General features: G+C 50.4%; 2 protein-coding genes across 3 annotated transcripts; one reads left to right on the top strand and one right to left on the bottom strand.

The window, feature by feature from the left end:
* Window positions 1-240: 240 nt before the first annotated feature.
* Window positions 241-6619, bottom strand: CLTB (clathrin light chain B). 2 transcript variants are annotated; one of them, XM_015876119.1, is made up of 6 exons: window positions 6355-6619; window positions 4721-4767; window positions 3708-3825; window positions 3334-3445; window positions 2833-2886; window positions 241-2349 (listed from the first exon to the last, which is right to left on the bottom strand). In XM_015876119.1, the coding sequence occupies exons 1-6, from the start codon at window positions 6536-6538 to the stop codon at window positions 2178-2180; spliced, it is 687 nt and encodes a 228-aa protein (XP_015731605.1). In that variant the 5' UTR covers window positions 6539-6619; the 3' UTR covers window positions 241-2177. The 2 variants fall into 2 exon arrangements, with proteins under 2 accessions (XP_015731605.1, XP_015731606.1); XM_015876120.2 differs by lacking the exon at window positions 2833-2886 and having other exon boundaries at window positions 6355-6617.
* A 483-nt stretch (window positions 6620-7102) lies between these two features.
* Window positions 7103-18541, top strand: FAF2 (Fas associated factor family member 2). Its single transcript, XM_015876107.2, has 11 exons — window positions 7103-7180; window positions 11314-11382; window positions 11723-11857; window positions 12540-12616; window positions 13146-13284; window positions 14607-14692; window positions 14773-14864; window positions 15690-15867; window positions 16789-16960; window positions 17191-17334; window positions 17714-18541. Exons 1-11 carry the CDS (start codon window positions 7118-7120, stop codon window positions 17894-17896), a joined length of 1338 nt encoding a protein of 445 aa, XP_015731593.1. The 5' UTR covers window positions 7103-7117; the 3' UTR covers window positions 17897-18541.
* The last annotated feature ends 8 nt before the right edge of the window (window positions 18542-18549 follow it).

The raw sequence follows: 18549 nt of genomic DNA, 5'->3' as shown, positions 1-18549 counted from the left end.
TCCCAGGAGCTGCATTTTGAGCTGTATCTCCCTCACTATGGCAAACATCATCACATATGGGGCTCTGAGTCCCACAGGAGAGCAGCTGCCCCCTCATCCTGCTGCTTGTCTCAGCTCAGAGCAAACCCTGTAGCCTGAGGATGTGATCCTCCAACAGCACTGTCCTTCCTGCAGGCTTTGCAGGTATAGATTCTCCTAAGCACACATGCTGAAGGATAAAGACAACAGTGCCTTGTAGGCTCAGTTTGGAGATGTCGGTTTATTTTAACAGGTGATTTGAACAGTCACATATACCAAAGCCAAAGGGATGTAGAACAGCAGTGGGCACTGCTCCCCGAGATGCCCTGCCCGACACAGGGTGCACGGCAGCCAGGGGACTGCAGAGCCTGTTTGCTGGGACTGCAGGCCCAGAGCGCAGCCAGAGGCTCTTCCAGCTGCTCTGCAAAGAAAGGCAGATGCAGGAAGCCAGATCCCTGGGTCCATCCTGCACCACAGCAGAGATGCCTATATGTGCTACAGTGCAGAGACACAGAGGAGTGATCAGCCCTGCAGACAAGGGAGCTCGATTCCAGCACAAAACAAAGTTATTCCTACATACCCATTCCCTTTTCCAGCCCACTACCAAAGATGACAGCATTCTCCAGGCCTGTCAGACAGCTGCAGAGCTTCTGCTGTGCCCAATCCCCACAGCTACAGTGCCAGGTCATCCCTCCAACACTGAAGCAGTAAGGCAGACAACCTTGATTTGTGCAAGAGAGCTCTGCATACTGAATTTACTGGTGGAACAGGGCTCTGCAGCACAGCTCTGACAAATGGTTTATGCATTCTGCTCCATGTCCCCTCAGGCTGTTGCTGCAGGCCCTTCACCAATCCACAATGGGCCAGTGGAGGGGCATGAGCTCACAGCAAGCTGCTCTGCTGCGAGGTGTAAGCAGACCCATCAACCCCCTTCAGCAGCCCTTCCAGGGCTGGGGCTCAAAGCCAGAGGGGCCAGTGCCAGACCTGCCAAGCAAGGAGAAAAAGGTGAGTTTGGGCTGGAAAGTGCACCTAATGAGGCAATGAGCAGGACCTACATCTTGCCATGCTGCCTTTGGTGTGCAGATCCAGTGGCACATGGGCCAGACTGAAGCCACAGAGCAGCTGTCCAGCTGCAGATAGATGTGTGATTTGTTCTCCAGGGACAGTAAAAGCCGTAGCACCAAACCTCTGCCTAATCCCGTTACACACCTCTAGGTGAGGGAGCTGGAGGTTTGGCTTATCCCACAGCAGCTGGACCTTGCTACCTGCTTCTCTGCAGCCACACAACCTCCAGCTGCCTCCCTCAGAGTAGGGGAAGGCACAGAGCAGAGCCAAGGACCCCCAAAGCCTGGCACTCCATCTTCCAGTGGCCTTCCCAAAGCCAGTGGCCTTGTAGAGGGGACAAGAAGCACCCTGCCTGCTTGTCCTGCAGCCTCTTTTTAGCGCCCTTGACCACAGAGCTGTCTGCCAAGAGCAGCCCCACAGGGCAGATGGGATATCGACAATACAGCTGCTAACTTTTTGGAATGCATGGCCAGGTAGAGTGCCCACACTCACATCCCTCCATTCCCACCAGCCCTGGGGCATCATGCTTCTGCCATGCTCCCTGTGGGACCTTGTGTTGTGGAGATGAGCCTAGGCTGTTCCTCAACCCCAGCCCTACAGCCAGTTCTGCTCTAAAACCCACAGGAGGGTAGAAAGAAACCAAGGCTCCCCCCAGTATCTCTGCCCCAGGGCTGGGACAAAATATCAGATAAAGGAGGTGGGCAAGTTTGCTCTGAGTGCAGCCCTGGATGAGATGGAGGACACCGAGTGGGAGGTGTTCTCCCTCTCACCCTGCCAGGCAGCTGGGCTGACTCTGGCTGGAGGCTCCTCTGCTAACTCAGCTCTGCCACCCAGCGTCACTTCCCAGGGAAATGCCACAGTAATAAATAAGTGTAAAAAGAGACCAATGCACCTTTTAAGCAAAGGAAAACCATGGGGAGAGTTACAACCATTGACTTGAGCACAGCCAAGGTACACGCCAGAGACCAGAGGGCAGGTAGGGCATAGGCCCCTCGTGTGGGCTGACCCCATGATGCCATCTGCCCTGGTGAGCAGCAGGATAAGGCCATATGAGGGCCTTGCCCTGCTGCACTCCTGGCTGTGCCAGATGGCAGCTAGCGGGACAGGGGTGTCTGTTTGAGGGAGATGAGCACCGAGCGCATCCGCGAGACATCCTTGCTTTGCTTGCTGCTCTTGGGGTTGAAGTCGCAGAGCTGGGCCACCTTCTCCCACTCGGAGCCTGGAGTTTCCTCCTTGGACTCCTTCAGGAATGCTTCCTCCGAGGCCCTGCAGAGATGTTGAGGGTTGTCACTGGCAGAACTCTTTCCAAGGAGACCCTCCCCTCTGGGAACCCATTGTGTCCCCATCTCCTGTCTCAGTGCTCCAGACAATGAACTCAGCATCCTCTAGGATCCAGTGACCTGGGATGCTCAAGGCTGCTGCTGGCTGCACTCACCTAAGACATTGTTCATCCAGGGGCACTGGGGCGTCTGCCTGCTCTCGAGACTTTTCCACCCTTAGGACAGTCCCTTAAAGGCCCTAAACTCCACAGCTTTGTCCCTTCAACCAGCTCCTCCAGGGGGCAATTCAAAGAGCTCTGCTTGCTTCCTAAGCATCTAGAGGTGCTCCAGCTGAAGCATTCTCCCTCTGGAACCTCACCAGGGCCCATTACCTCCCACCATCCCCCCCTTCCTGACTGGGCAGCCAAAGTACTGGGGCAAGGACCCCCAGACCGTGCAGGGCAGAATATGGTCTGTAAGACACACATACACATAGCCAATCACATCGGCGTCCGGCTGCTGGTAAAAGGCTTTGTCAGCGATCCTAGCCCCGAGGCACAGACAGAGAGAGAACGCAGAGCAGACAGGCAGGCAGAGGGTTAGAAAGAGAGAAACAGAGAGGGGGTTAGCATCCTCCCACGGAGCGTGACCCATTCACCATGCCACACACAGCATCAGAAAAAACTGCCAATAACAGGGCTGCATAGCTTCCCAACCCTGCCTCAAAGTGAGGCCCACGCATGGGACAGGAGTCCCTCAAATCCTGCTGTGTTCGCCCAGCCTTCGGTCGAGATCAGTGCAGCTCTGAACAGCCACCAGAGCTGCCTGGAGTACTGGGGCATGGTCTGGCAAAGCCTGTCTCTGCAAGGCTGGGTCCACTATGGAGACAGAGCTCCCCGGTTACTACAGAAAGGCACATCTGGCTGCAACAGCTGCTCCCATTGAGCCCTGCCTGTCTCGGCCCTAGAGGGCCATACTCATCCCAACATACCTGTTGTTTGCTCGGTTCTTCTCCATCTGCTCATTCTGACGCAGGTTCCACTCCTCCAGGTCCTTTTTGGCCTTCTCACGCCATTCCTGCTCAGTCACTTTCGATGCCGCATCTAAGGCCAGGGTAAGACAGACCCCATCAGACAGACTGTCACCAACTGACACCCCAAACCTGCCCCCAGCCCCCACTAGAACATTCTCTGAAAGGTGTCCCTGCATCCAAGGACAGATCTTTGGTGGGGACACCCACATGGCACAGGGCAAAAGGCACATCTTGGGTGCAGTGCAATCACCACTAGGTAAGGGATCCCAAGGATCTCAATCACCATGTTCTGTGGTACAACTAGCATGGCCACGCACAGCCTTGGGACTCACCCAGCTCCTCCAGGCGCTTCTTCTGCTCCTCCCTCCATTTGCGAATGCTCTCAGGTTCCTGGGTCAGCCGATCAGCCTTGGCTATGGCTGCATAGGCATCTGTGGGCCCGTTGGACTCCTGCAGGATGCAAGCACCTCGCCATCAGCATCAGCTCCTCACACAGCCCAGCCCAGCCTTCTCAATGGGCTGACAATGCAGAACTGGACTCCAGACTCCCAGCACCAAGACAAGCCAAGATACGTAAGGTTGGTGACAGCCCAGGACACTTGTCAGTGCCCCAAAGTACCACTTAAGCTGCAAGCCCTAAGAATGAGTGCCACCTTAGGCTGGGCCACAATAGACAGAAAGAGCCCAGCTGAGTCAGGGCCCGTAAGTACACTGCTCTCTGTTTTGCCACCAGCCCACAAGCGGGACCCTCTTGTGGTTCTCCAAGCTGAGCAGCCTGCACAGCTCCCACCAGGCCCAGCATCACGCTGTGTGCCACATCAACACCTTTCCTAAACCCTTCTGCTGGCTGACATGGAGCTAAGCAAGAGGATTACGGCTCTCCTCCAAGATCCACAATCTAATTAAGTGTATCCCATCTCTGATCTGATGTGATTATCATCCTGTAGACTACACACAGACAAAGCACAGGGGGCTTGTCAGGAGCTGGCACAGCTTCTCCTGTACCCTGCACAGCTTGGCTACATGGTCCCAGAAGGAGATGAGACCCACACAGGTGTCCCCCTGAAACACCCTCAGCTGTGGGGAATGCAAGTTTAATGAGAGACGCTGCTGGACTTGGTGGCAAGGCTACAGCCATGTGTTAGCAGAGGAGGCGCCTCTGGAAACCCTGTCCTGGATCTGGACTCAGTCAGGAGATGCTCTCAAACATCCCTGACAGCCTCCAAGAGATTTCCAGGCTGGAAAAAGAGGAGTTTGTAGAGAACAGAGGGTTTGCAATCTTCCCCCCACACCCACCTAATCCTCCTTGGTACCACCAGGCCAGAACATGGGCCTGAGCTCTCACCTGAAAAACATCTCCATTGACAGTGGCTCCTCCATTCTGGAAACCAGCTAGAAAAAATAAGGAAGAAAAACACAACTGTGACAACTGAAATGATCCTGGAGGAGCTGGGGTTCACGAGACAGAAACAAGCCAGTTCTTTGGGGATGCAGATGTGCCATTCCCAACCCAATACTACTATCCACAACAGACTCACATATATGGGTCCCAGACTAAAGATCCTATGCTGGTCCAAGTAATGGACATCAGCAGAGCTGTGTGCTGGTGTGCTGGAGCTCAAGTTAGGGCTAGCAAGGTTTCAGTATCCAGAGGAGGACACATTCCCAACATACTTGTCCCTGTCCAGTTGTAGCAGGACCCCAGATCCCCTTTGCTTCATACAGACTGTTCAGGAAAGCGATGGGAAGAGGACAGTGTGCTGCTCTACAGTCCAGAGCCATTAACACAACAAACCCTCCCCGAGCTGCTGCTGCAGAGAATGCGTGGGGACTCCTGCCATTCCTGAGGCAGGATCTGGGCCAGGCTGTGGCCTCCCGTCCTTGGAGGGATTCAGCCAGCACCTCTTTCCCAGACAAAACTTCCAGGGCACTCTATGTCTTTATAGTGTTTGCACTGCTTTTTCTTTTTAATCTTTTCTGAAGATTAGGGAAACTCCCCCAGGCACAGGGCTGGACATCATGCTCTGGCTGTAAGAAAACAACCAACTTCAGCTCTGTAAAAGGCAGCAGCTGCCTCCCTCAGCACACAGATGGGTGACCCAGAAGCTGTCAGCCAAGTGCCCAGCAGAGGCAGAGCTGCTCTATGCCTGCGACAGGAATGCAGCACCGCCAGGGACAAAGCTCACAGCAACAGTGCAGCACAATCCTTCTCCCTCTCAGCCCCAAGAGCTGCATACTGATGCCTTGCATGTGGCCCTCTGCCACTGGGTAAAGAAGCTTTGATGAAAGACTTCAGGCCCTGAGCTCTCTCCAATGATGACCATGCTCAAACACGGGGCCTCTGCTGGCCTGCTGGCACATACAGCCATAGCACTAGAGTACCTCAAGGTAGCACTGTCCCCACGGTGCTCACCCCGCAGCTTCAACTACATCCAGCTCCATGACTGCATTTAGCATGGAGGCTGGCAGCAGCTCCCTAGGCCCAGATCTGACTCTGTAAGTAGAGCTGAAACCACCATTCTACAGACAGGCCAAAGAGGCCCTGGGGGCCTCCCTGCATTGCGGGCAGAAGCAAGAGGACAGTGTTGTATCTCTGTCCTTGCGGATAACAGACCACTGAGCTCCTATTATCTACTGAAGCCCCTAAAAGCAGGGCTGGGGCTCATATGGAGGCTTGAGATCAGGATTAATGCCTTCTACCTGCTGGGCCTAGGACCGTGATGTTCACAATGGAAACGCCTTCCATTTTACACCCCAAAGCGCTCTCCTGCCTATGAGTGCAGCCATGAGGCCACCCAGCCGAACACGGATGTCTCATCCCACCTCAGCGACCCCCCAACCTCGGGGGAACCTCGAATACACCGGAGGGCCCCCCCACCCTTTGGTGGGGCAAAGCCCCGGGGCCCAGCCCCCCTTTATACCCCATCTCCCACCCCGTGCTCACGGCGGAGGCCCCGCCCGGTGCTGCTCGGCGCTCACCCGGCTCCGTTGGGGCGCCCTGCCCTGCGGGGGCGGAGGCCGAGTCTCCGTCGTTGGGCCCGAAGCCTTCGTCGTTCTCGATGCCCGCGATCTCACTTTCCTGCTGGGCCAGGAAGGCGGCGGCCGGATCCTCCTCGGTCCCGGCGCCCTCGGACGAGGAGAAGAAGCCGAAGTCGTCGGCCATGACCCGCCCGCTCGGTTCGGCCCGGCCGGAGCTGTCACTGCGGCGGCGGCGGGCGGGGCCACGGCGCTGACATCACGGAGGGGCGGCCCCGTTTCCCTCCTCCCCTTTCCCCCCTCCCACAACTCAGCATCATCTCATCGCCCCTCACGCTGTAGGAGCTGGGGCTGCCATTATAGTGCCCGCACTCTGTGCCGGCCGAGGGGTCGGCTGGGCTCTGAACACTCGGGGCACACACCGCTGGCGGCCGCCATCTTGGAGCGGGCTCCGCCTCCGCCATCTTGGGTGGGGCCACCGCCCGCGGGCTGTTGAGCGGGTGTTACCGGCCATCTCCGGAAATAGCCGAATGGCTCCTTCGGGAATCTTCGTGCGCCAATAGGGAGGATCGAGCACGCGGTCACTGTGAATGGAGTTCGGCTATTTCCGGACAGCTCCGAGAGTGCTTCGGCAATCTCCGGAAAGTACTCGTACATTTCCGGTCACGATCGACGAACGGCAGCCGGCCGCTCAGCCGAGCGGAAGTGCGAGCGGGCTGCGTCACTTCCGGTGGGTGACGGAGCGGCGGGTCAGAGGCGGAGGAAAATGGCGGCGCCTGAGGAGCGGGAGCTGACGGCGGAACAGACCGAGAAGCTGCTACAATTCCAGGTGCTGTGCAGGGGACACCGGCCCGTCCTGCCGCCTCCGGGCTGCTGCCGGCCTGCGTTAGGGCTGGGGGTTCATACGGGCCCTGCCTGGAGAGAGTGCGGCTGTACCGGGGTGCGGGGCCCAGGCTGGGCTGGAGGCGAGAGGGGAGCGGCCTGTGCTCGGTGTCCCGGTGTTCGGTACGGGACAAGTGTGAGACTCCATTGGGGATGTGTTAGTCCGGGGCTTTGTTCAGGGCTGTGCCCTCAGTGCTTCGTTAGCAAGGCAGGAAATGAGCGCTGAGTGAACACAGGCCCGGCCGTTTGAATCAGGTGAGCTGCAAACGGCCCTTTGTTCATAGCGGGGAGTGACGAGGCCTTCCTGGCACAGTCAATTAGTCCGTGAGTTTCTATGGAGTCCAGCCCATGAACCAGCCGTATCTCACACATCCAGTGTGGTGCTGTCCGCTGGGGATTGCGGTGATCTCATCCCACTGCATGACGTGAGCTAGTCCCAACCTCTGCTCTGCAGGGGACCCAAAAGAGGCAACTGACAGATGTGTTTGTTGGGGTGAAAACTGCCCTAAAGCTGAACTGCTGCGGCTGCTCGGGGGAAAAGTAATTCACCTGTTGTGTTGTCAGACAACGAGAATTGCCTTCAGGTGTCTAGGGTTTGTTTTTTCAGTTGTAAGGCATTATATGGTGTCATGTGGACTGCAGTCTTAAATAAATAAGGAAAATATATATATATATATATATATTTGTCATTTAAGGATATTATCTCAGTAGGTACCTGTATTTTAAAGGGTCCTTGGAGGCATCCAGCCCTGCTTTCCTTGGCTTGATTTAGGTGCAAATGCTCCTCATCATTCCTGACACTTTCCCAACCTTTATCTTAGAGCCATGAGGGTTGAAAAAACTCCTGAATCTACTGCAGCATTTTTCTATAACCTTAAATTCAAGTCTTTCTCAGTATAGAGATCCTGTCTAAATATCTACCCCAGATTTAGCATGTTGGACAGTCTTAATTTATTAATTTACAGACAAATAAGGTGCAAGAGCATCAGCAATTACTTTCTTGGTATTACTGTTTCCCTGGTAAGCGTATGAGGCTTAAGCTTTTGCTTTGTGCTTCATGTATAGAAGCAAAACAAGCTGGAGGGAAGCTTATGCAATAAGACATCACAGCGCTTAACCTGCTGAATCTGGACAGATAGGACCAGCTGCACTCATCAGTTTCCCTGTTGCTATTTTCAAAGCCCTGTGGGCAGCTGTGAACTGAAAGAATCCCATGCATTTCCTCCTTGTACCTGGTATTACCATGGAGAGCAGACTGTGGGCTTGGGAGGAGGTTCCATATTTTAGCCCAGCTTCCTGTTGAGCCCCAGTTTGAAGAGGGTGAAACACTTGGGCTGCAGAGGGGATAAAATGGGTAGTTATTAGACTGTGTGGAGCCTGGTGTGAGAGATGCAGTACAGAAGGCTTCAACACCAGCATCCTGCTCCCCCATCTCTTAGGTTGTGCAGGCTTTTCCCTGGGGCTGTGCAATGGCTGGCTTATCTGGGGACTCTTTTTTTCTTTAGCTTGACTGTGTATTAAGTAGCACCTGCTGTCTGGGGAGGATGGTTGTCTTGCTAAAAGTCATCTGTATGCTACTGCACAGCACTGCTCCTGTTAGCTTGTAAACCTTTCAGGCATTACCACTCTTCAAGGAAGCATAGAGCTGCGCAAAGGAACACTGTAACACACTGTTGTTGTCATTTGTGCAGCGTTCTGTGGTGGCAGAGCTCTGTACTTCCACAGAAGGCGTGCTACAGCAACGTGAGTAAAGCATAAGGAATGGAGAGAAGAGCGTGAGGCAGCAAAGATGAGAGCAATAGTAGGAGGCCCTCTGTAATGTTACATTTAGGAGCCAAAAGGAAAGTGTGGAGGAAGAACTGTGCCCTTGTGCTGGAAATCACTGTTTCCAGGGTAGAGAAATAGATGCCTGCTTCTGGCCTGAGTCAGCTGGGTTATTGTACTGTTTAAATACACAATTGTACAATTTACACACTGTACAGTTGTAATTGTACAATTGTAAAGTTGACAGATAACCAGAGGTTATGCAGAAAAGAAGATAAACAACAAATGCTCACCGATGTTGAGGCTCACAGTAAGGATAGATGCTCACTGATGCCAAGGCTCACTGCAAAACTCCACACAGGAGCAATCTCCAGAAAGAGATCCTGCCTTAGTGGTGGTCAGCCCTTAAATGGGATCTAGGGGAGGTGCAGCCAGGCTACAGCCCTATTGGGAATACAGCTCAATTACCTTCACCTGTGCTCCCACAGCTGACCCATCACTTACCTCAGATGGTTAATCAGAGGTTCAGGCTGTGATCAACAGTTTCCCTTACACATACATACTTTGCATTAACTCTGCTGATGTTTATGTGATGTGTTATGGTAAAAACTTTGGTAAAAACAGCTGGGGAAAATCAAACACTCGAGGCTGAAAACCTCTTCAAAGAGGAAGGGGGAAATAAGACACTCCAGAGATCTTTAGCACTCAGTGCATCGTGTATCGATCAAAACTTTCATAAACACATTTGCTGTAATATGCACAGAGAAACTCTTCTGCTAAAGGCTATTTTGCTGCTTGAAGTCAGATATTCCTTACCATTGGAAATGGGATTTTGTGGGATTTCTCAGGGGTTGGGAATTAAGAGCAGTGCCAGGTGGATTTGCATCTTTTGTGCAGCGTTTCAACATAGGACCATATCTGCAGAGGGAGAGGATTTCGTAAGCCCAGCATACAACCTTTGTCCATCCAGGGGATCCCTTTGGTCTTTGAAGTGTAGAGTTGCGCTTTTCACTACTCCAGGATTAAGGAGGTTTTGGGCTTCTGAGCAGTGTCTCAATGGTGATAGACAGAAAGAATGATACCCAGCAGCAGCTGTGGTGTATTTTGGGGCAGTGTTTGAGGGGTGTTTGAGAAGGTAATGCTGAACTTCCCTGTCTTCTGTTGGACACGGTGTTTTGTCTTCTGAATATTATTATCCATTATCTCAGGCTTAGACCTACACTTGTATAGAGGTTTCTGTATGAGAGCACTAATTCAATGGGATTTGCTTTATTTTCAACTATAAGATATTGTATATGGATATGGGTAGCAAATAAGTTTCAAGTCTCTCATCCCCTGCTGTGCTGACACAGTAACAGTAGAAGGTACTGCAGAGAAAAGGGTTAACAGTGGTTAAGTGTGAATGACCAGTATCAGCATCTACCATGAAGCTTTGTGTGAATTGGCAGTTAAACTGTCTTCGTGCTGTTGTTGTAGTGTATGCAGGTTGTTCTGAACAGCCCACATCTTCCAGAACATCCTTCTGTCTCACAGAGCATATCAAAGCAACATTCCAAAAGGTGCTGAGCTCTTAGTTGCCCTTACACAGGGGATTTCTCGCTCCTGCCCTGCAGTGTTTCGTGATGCGGCTTTGCTGATCAGAAGAGTGGGATTTGGGTGGCTTTGTTGCTTCTGTTTCATGTTGAGAACATACATATCAAGATGTGGAGCTGCACTCCTGTGGAGTTGTGCCATTTTAGGAGCTTGTGAGATCAGACACACCATCAGCACGGCAGTAGTGCTATAGTGATGGCCAGGAAGGACTGAAGTTCACCTCATGGAAGTCTCTGGGAAGCTCAGTGAGTCAAACAGCCCAGCTCTGTCCAACAGAATGGTTTCTGCCCAGTAGAAGGTAGAGATCTGTTCAGATATTGTGAAAGTGGCCAGGAAATGCTTAAAGTTAGAACTGAGCTCCGACACTGAATAGGTCATTTGTCCATAGTGTCACTTGGTGTTAAATACTTGAATAGGAGAAACAGTGGGAATATATACACAGTCCTCCAGCAAATCCTGATTCAGTGCATTCTTATATAGTCAGCTTGTCGAGATGGCTTCGGAGGCTTTAAAGTGAAGCAAGAAATCAGGAAAATGACAAGTGGAAGTAAAAGGGAATGTGAACAGCTAATAGGAGCACAAGATGTAATAGAGATTGCACATGAGGATGTATATCAAGTTACTGCCTTGTGTTCACAGACATCACCATCTGCATCCTGCAGAAAAGCTGTGCTGTACAACAGGCTTCCCTGGCACTCAGTTGCTTTTACTCTCCTTCTTTAGGACTTGACTGGCATAGAGTCCATGGACCAATGTCGTCACACGCTGGAGCAGCACAACTGGAATATAGAGGTACAGCTTCACATGAGCTTTGGGATGGGAGAGGGCTTCCTCATGGTAACACTTAACCTGTTAGCCCCTGCATGTACATTAGTAACTTGCTATAAAAGTATTGTGATGCTGCTGGAGAGTTCTTAGAGCTGCGGTCTCTTGTCTGCTGCTTTGTTCTTCCCCATAGTGTGCAGATGTAGGCTGTCATGTAGAAGGTTTTCCACAAAGAAATGGGTGCTGCTGTTTCCAGTTTGTACTGAGTTGGAATGCTCTGGGTCTGTGGGTAAATGCATCCAAAATATTCACACATTCTGTACCCTTAATTGCCTGAAATGTTTCTTTGCTCTTTCTTGTCTTAAAGGCAGCTGTACAGGACCGGTTAAATGAGCAAGAAGGTGTCCCAAGTGTCTTTAACCCACCCCCATCTCGACCGCTGCAGGTCAATACAGCAGACCACAGGATCTACAGCTATGTTGTTTCAAGGCCACAGCCAAGGGTAAGTTATCTTAGAGTGGATTTTGTCTTGTCTCTTTGTTTGCTCTGTGAACAACAGGACATACAAATAGGGAAAGGAATTGTTTTCTTTACAAGCTGTTACCTCCTTTCTGAGTATTTTGTCTTCTAAAAACAAAACATAGAGCAATTCCTTCAGCCTCTGTTATTTCTGTAGCCATTTTCTCTGTTGTGTAATTCACAATGAGACAGCCTTTCTCATGTCATAGGATGTCTTCCCTGTTGGTAGGTTCTGTTGGGATGAAGAATTATCCGCTCGTGATGGCAGTGATTATCTCTCTTTTCAGACCCCATAAAAAGCTCAAATTCTCAAGTTCCAGTTATTTGTATTCATGTGTCATGAACATATTTCATGGGCCCTTTGTGGGCTCTTAATCACTCTGTACAGTTAAGAAAACTACTGAGTGTGAAGCCATTGCTTAGTGAAGCAGTCACGCCAGTTTTCAGAAGCATTACTTTGAATTCTTGGTAAAACATATTAATCACTTAAATTTTAACCTCTCCAAAGCCATAAAGTGTTGCTGAGGTTGGTTTTGTGTGTATGTGTGTGATGATTTGAGCCTCTGTTCTCTCTGTGTGCTTGATGCTGGTGTATACTTCTCTATTTCTACTGGTTCGGTGCTGGATTGGTGACGATGTTCTAATTCTTTCTTTTGTAATTGCAGGGCCTTTTAGGATGGGGTTACTACTTCATAATGCTTCCATTCCGTTTTACCTATTACACATTACTTGATATATTTAGGTAAGCATTTTTTTCTGCTGACTCATGTATCGATTGCATCAAGGCACACTTAGATCTGGCCCTACCTCTATCACTTGGATCTTTTTAACTCTAATGACAGATGAGCATTTCCGTTTGTTTGTTTGCTCAGCTGACTTAATATGCAGTGTTGTTAAGCACCTACACTGGCAAGAGAGAAAATGTGCTGCAGGAAAAAGAAAATAATGCTTTGTGGCTCAGAAAGTGAAATATTGAAGTGGAATTTCAACTCCACGTGGGTTTTCAGTTTGAGTGCAAAAGGGAGACAAAAGGTGGTGTCAAAGTCTGTCCTGCTGGGCCAGGCTCCAGTTGAACCTGTGCTAATCTGGGGGCCTTTCTGTTGCAATTGTGTTCTTTTGGAGCAGGTAGTGCAATTTGAATTATAAACATTCAAGGGACTCAACTGTGGTTTTTCCTTCTTATGAATGCCAGTGATTGTTTGTGGAAAAGAAAACCTGTTTTTCAGAAAGTCATTGAGCTGAATTTCCAGTGTGCTTTGCTTCCTTCCTAGGTTTGCTCTGCGTTTTATACGTCCTGATCCTCGTAGTCGGGTTACTGACCCAGTGGGTGACATTATTTCATTTATTCATATGTTTGAGGAAAAATATGGGAGGATACACCCTGTCTTCTACCAGGGAACTTACAGCCAGGTCAGTGTTACATGTCAGTGTGTAGATGTGGGGGAGATGAAGAGTGGGGATTTTACCACATGGTATCGGAGCCTACATGGCAAAACCACTTCTTGAAGTCCAGTGTTTTGTCTCCAAACTCTTCAGCAGGGCACTGGGAGAGTTAGTGAACAAGTGTATTAGAAAACCAGTGTCTGCCAGGCTTGTTAACATGCCAAGCCTGCAAAGTTGGAAAGCAAAGCTGCTCTGACTGTTCCTCGACCGTCTGTATGGCTCTGTAGCCAACAGCTATTCTTTGTAATCCTGTCTTTGTTTTTGTAAACTGATGTGGTGTGCCAGAATCTGTCCTTCTGTTCACCAAATTGGGATTGGCTGCCTGGGCTTGTATCATAATGTAACTCCAGAATTTGGTGCAAGGCCTCAATGTTGACAGAGGGAGCTGCTCAAGAAATAACATGAGGTGAGAGTTCCAAATGTTAGATCTGGGCTGGTAGTGCTCACTGGTAAGGAAGGATGTCCCCATGGGTGCTGCCTCTTCTGCAGCTTCTCTCAGCCTGGCCAAGAGAAGGGGCCTCCTGCTGAGCATTCCAGCAGGCAGTTGGATCCGCATTGCTTCCCAAGTGCCAAAGAAGAAAGTGGTGTCTGTCTGTTCCATGCTGCACAATGATGGAGCTTTCTGCCTCCACAGCTCTTCTAGGCCCCTCTGTCTTGCCTGGAATCCAAACTTAAATAACCATGGAATGGTTAGGCTACCAAAACTAAATACCAGCGAAACAAGGAGTTTGTTGTACACTTATTATGTGGCCTTGTTAAGAAGTGCTCCTGGGTGGGTGGAATCCGCAGATTTTATATGCAGAAAGTTTTGTTGCTGAGTTTGTTTCGTTGGAGCCCGCAGCGTTATTGAGTTGGCCTCTTTGTTTTTCTTAAATGTAACATTTTCATTTGATGTGGTGTGATGGCTGCATCCTGTACAGGCTCTAGTGGAAGGTTCATTCTTACCTGCTGTGAGTCTGAGGCATGAAGGAGGGTTGTTTGCTGCCAGCTCAGCCTGGTGGGGAGGTGCAGGGGTGTCAGCTTGCATAGCTGTGTACCCAGCTCTGAGTTCAACATTCTCCAAAGCCACATCCCAAAAGGAATGTGGAAGAGCATAGTTGTTGTCCTCTTAAATGAGGGTTGAGTTGGAAGGTCTGGTATGTTCATCCTCCGTTTGATGCCTCATTAAAACCGGTTATTGGCAGAGAAATGGCCCAGGTGAACGCTGCCAGGTTGTTTCACACAAGTCTTGTGGGTGCTGTTTTCCCTTAGGGACCCTGTAACTTTACGTTCTCTGTTTTTATGCCAAGGCACTGAACGATGCCAAGCGGGAGCTGCGCTTCCTGTTGGTTTACCTTCATGGAGATGACCACCAAGACACGGATGAATTCTGCCGGTAGGTAGGAATGTTTTCCAAACTGTTGTCCTTGGACCTTAAGTGCAAATTTACTCACATCATCTCTTCTCATCCACCAGCAATACGCTGTGCGTACCTGAGGTGGTTGCCCTCATAAACACTAGAATGCTCTTCTGGGCTTGCTCAACCAATAAACCAGAGGGATACAGAGGTGAGTGTGTCCCTCCTCAGCTTTACCTATACCCTGTGATCTCTGGGACAGGCCAGATGCTCTTTGACAGATTCATGTGTTTGAAACGCTCTGCTGGTTTCTGTGCAAGAAGATGAGCACGTCACAAGACTGCATGGGAAACTACATGCTGGTTTGGTGTGATATCTCATAGGGCCTAGTTAATTGCAGAGGAATACTTACTACTCTCAACCTCAACTGTTCCATGTGTTTCTGGGCAGTCCTAATTGCGTGTATTTAACTACAGGTGTTTAAGCTGCTCTCAGTGGCTTGTTAATGGGAGTTAGTGGGTGTGAACTTAGAACCCCCCTAACCTGCCCATCCCCTGTTTCAGGACGGTCTGTCTCTGGCAGAGATTATCTAATTTTGTTCTAAAATGCCTTTGATGAACAATCTTCCCCATTGCAGTGTCTTCCAGAGCGCAGCCATCCTTAATACCAGCAAGTGTTTCCCCGTGTTTTACTTCCTGCAGCTAAACCCAGAGCTTCTTGTCCCATTTTGAGTGTCCATTCAGAGCAATATATTTCTTGTTTACATTCAAGAAACTTTTTAGAGCTTGAAAGTTGGTTGTTTTGGTGTTTGTTGGTTTTGTTTTTCCCGTCCCCTTGCTGTCTGTGTTCCAAGCCACCTCCTTGTTCTGCTCATTTATCAGTTTTCAGTTGACAAAAGGAAACCTGTGGCTTTTTCTGCTTTGGAAGAGATAGTGGCTCTGGAATCTGCTCTCCCAGGCCGTTGTGATGAAAACATTTGTGCTGTGCCCCTTTGCTGATCCTTCTGGAAGGGATAACGATTGTGCCTGTCTTCCAGTTTCCCAGGCTCTGCGGGAGAACACGTATCCATTCCTGGCTGTGATCATGCTGAAGGATCGCAGGATGACTGTAGTTGGGCGGCTAGAAGGCCTCATCCAGGCTGATGACCTTATTAATCAACTGATGTTCATCATGGATGCCAACCAGACATACCTGGTGTCTGAACGCCTGGAAAGGTGTGACAGAACCTGAGCTTAATAATAATGCTGATCGTAGAGAGGCAGGCTCTGCTCTGCCCCATTCCTCCCTCCAGATGCTATGTGTAGACACGTAGATCAGTGTCTCCTGATCAGTAACACAGTACATGATCTCTCCTCTTCCCAATGGAACCACTGGTCTATAAATTCAGGAGACCCGGTAGCTGGGGAGTCTGATGTGTTGCCCATACAGGCCTGTTACTGACAGGTGAGGCTGACTGTTCTACTGTTATATGCAGCTGGAGCAAACCTGTGTTGTGCTGGAGCTGTAGGTGAGGGTTGGAAATAGGCAGCAGAAGCCAAGCAGGAGGGAAGGAGTTGGAGGAGAGCTGGTGTTTGCAGCCAGCTTCCTTTTGAGCAGTGCTGCCTACATTGGCTGTCCTGAATTCTAACAGCATTTGCTGCATTGCTGCTGCTGCCTCGCTAATGTGAGCTGCTGTTCTTGATAGCTCCATAGGAATAATGTGCAGACTCCATTGTAGGACGGCACCTGGTTTCCTGCCTGCTCCTTCTCTGTGGAGGATCCTATAACCCTATAACATGTTTTGATGCTCCTGGCTTCTAAAATGAACGAGGAGTTAATGTGATGGAGATAAAGCCATGAACAGTGTAAAGTGTGATGCTGAAATTGTAGCCACTGCTTATGTGGCATCTGTCTGTTCTGGCAGACTGCAGTGGGTGACAGATCTTTTGTTCCGTTAATCTCAACTCAACCTAGGGGAGGAGTTTGTGTGCCAGGGAGTGCAGGGACTCAGCTTCCCTTCTGGTTGCTCATGGTTCTGTGTGCTCTAAATGAATTATTACCTGGTGCTCCTGAGAGTTGGAGGCTGTACCGTTGGCCTGCTTTGCCTTCACTGGTGGGGCCTGCTAACCCTGATCACTTCCTGCTCATCTTTGTAGGGAAGAGAGGAACCAAACCCAAGTACTGAGGCAACAACAGGATGAGGCTTATTTGGCATCCTTGCGTGCAGACCAGGAAAAAGAACGTAAGAAGAAGGAAGAATGGGAGAGAAAGAAGAGAAAGGAGGAGGAAGTGCAGCAGCAAAAACTAGCAGAGGAGAGACGGCGACAGGTGAGTGCAGGCTGCCTGCTGGATGGCTGCTCTTCTTGGATGCTCGCGGTGTGTAGGAGCAGTGTCTGCAGTAGGATTTTCCAGTCAGACTGGAGTTGCTGGTCTTGTTTGGGGCTTGTGCATCCTCCGAGCCTCCTGGAGAAGCTGTGCTGCAAGGGACGAGCATCAAGGTCAGCTCAGTGCACACCCATTGCTCCTTTGCTTCTTCTTCCTTACTTGGTACTTTGCAGACGCTGCAGGAGGAGAAGGAGCGGAAGTCGGAATGTCTTCCTCCTGAGCCACATCCTGATGACCCAGAGAGCGTTAAGATCATTTTCAAGCTGCCCAACGATTCCAGAGTGGAGCGGCGATTCCACTTCACGCAGTCACTGACGGTGAGCGTGGGGCACAGCTGACAGGCTGCTTCTCATTGTGGGTTGGGTTCAGAGGTTCCACAAGGGGTTTGACAAACCTTTTGTTCCACTGATATTGCTTAGAGGTAAGGAGGGTTTCTTTGGATCTGATCTCTTCAATTTGGAAGAGAAAGATTATGGAAAAAGATGGAACAAAACTCTTCTGCAAAGCTCTCGTTGCTCCCTGTTCAATATGGAGTATAGGAGGAGCCAGAGTTGGTATTCTAGGATGAGTCTGGTTCCATGCATGCTGAGACCATGGCTGCGTTGTGTCTATAACATGGAGGGCTACAACCACAGCTACGTTCCAGCTGCATCATCTCTTCCCCAGCTGGCAGTTATCCCTGTGCTTCTCTCCCAGGTAATCCACGACTTCCTGTTCTCCCTTAAAGAAAGCCCTGAGAAGTTCCAGATCGAAGCCAACTTCCCTCGCCGCGTCCTGCCCTGCCTCCCTACAGAGGAGTGGCCCAACCCCCCCACGCTGCAGGAGGCCGGACTCAGCCACACGGAAGTCCTCTTTGTGCAGGACCTGACGGACGATTGACACTTTCTTTGTTGTTTTTTTGTTTGGTTTGTTTTTTTCCACAAGACACAAATTGGAAAAGAAAATTCAGATTATTATTATTATAATACGATATTTTTTTTTAAAAGACTGCGTACAAATGAGGGATCAGAGACCACGACGCCTGTGCCAGCTGTGCTGCGTGTGCACGCTGGCAAGAGGGAGTGTGTGCACGTCCTGGCACACCCATGTACACAGCCATCCCCTGCGCTCGGAGGGCAGAGAGGGAGGGGATCCCGTGTTGCCCCTCTCCCTTCCAAGGGGAGGAACAGGAATGGCAGCTCTTGGTAATTATTGCTTTTATTGATGACAATAATAATAAAACCCCGACAACCCGATACCTTGTGAGGATTTGATGCTCTGCTGCTCCTGCCAGCCAGAAGACCGGGCACCTGAATGTGCTGGGAGTGGGGTTTGGGAAAGGGCTGGACAAGAATCTCTTCAGCTTCCCTCTCTGTATAAATAGTTTTTCTTTTAATATTTCTCTTGCTTTGTAATGACCAAAGGAGAACGGGGTTGACTATAGTATTAACTTTTTTGATAAAGAGCTGGTTCGATTCTTACCTGTGTGGGACCTTGCCCAGGGTTCTTAGCCTGCGTAGTGTAATAAACTCTGCCTCTAGCATGTCCGTGCG

The sequence above is a fragment of the Coturnix japonica genome, chromosome 13, assembly GCF_001577835.2.
Source record: "Coturnix japonica isolate 7356 chromosome 13, Coturnix japonica 2.1, whole genome shotgun sequence".
NCBI lineage: Eukaryota > Metazoa > Chordata > Aves > Galliformes > Phasianidae > Coturnix > Coturnix japonica.
Note: the sequence above shows the minus strand (reverse complement) of the source record. Positions and strands in the feature narration are given on the sequence as shown.

Coding starts and splice junctions, on each gene's coding strand:
- CLTB (XM_015876119.1), bottom strand. CDS start 6,538: ATGGCCGACGACTTCGGCTTCTTCTCCTCGTCCGAGGGCGCCGGGACC. Junction 4,768..6,354: donor GGGCGCCCCAACGGAGCCGG/GTGAGCGCCGAG, acceptor TATTTTTTCTAG/CTGGTTTCCAGAATGGAGGA. Junction 3,826..4,720: donor TCAATGGAGATGTTTTTCAG/GTGAGAGCTCAG, acceptor TGCATCCTGCAG/GAGTCCAACGGGCCCACAGA.
- FAF2 (XM_015876107.2), top strand. CDS start 7,118: ATGGCGGCGCCTGAGGAGCGGGAGCTGACGGCGGAACAGACCGAGAAG. Junction 16,961..17,190: donor CAGAGGAGAGACGGCGACAG/GTGAGTGCAGGC, acceptor GGTACTTTGCAG/ACGCTGCAGGAGGAGAAGGA. Junction 17,335..17,713: donor ACTTCACGCAGTCACTGACG/GTGAGCGTGGGG, acceptor CTTCTCTCCCAG/GTAATCCACGACTTCCTGTT.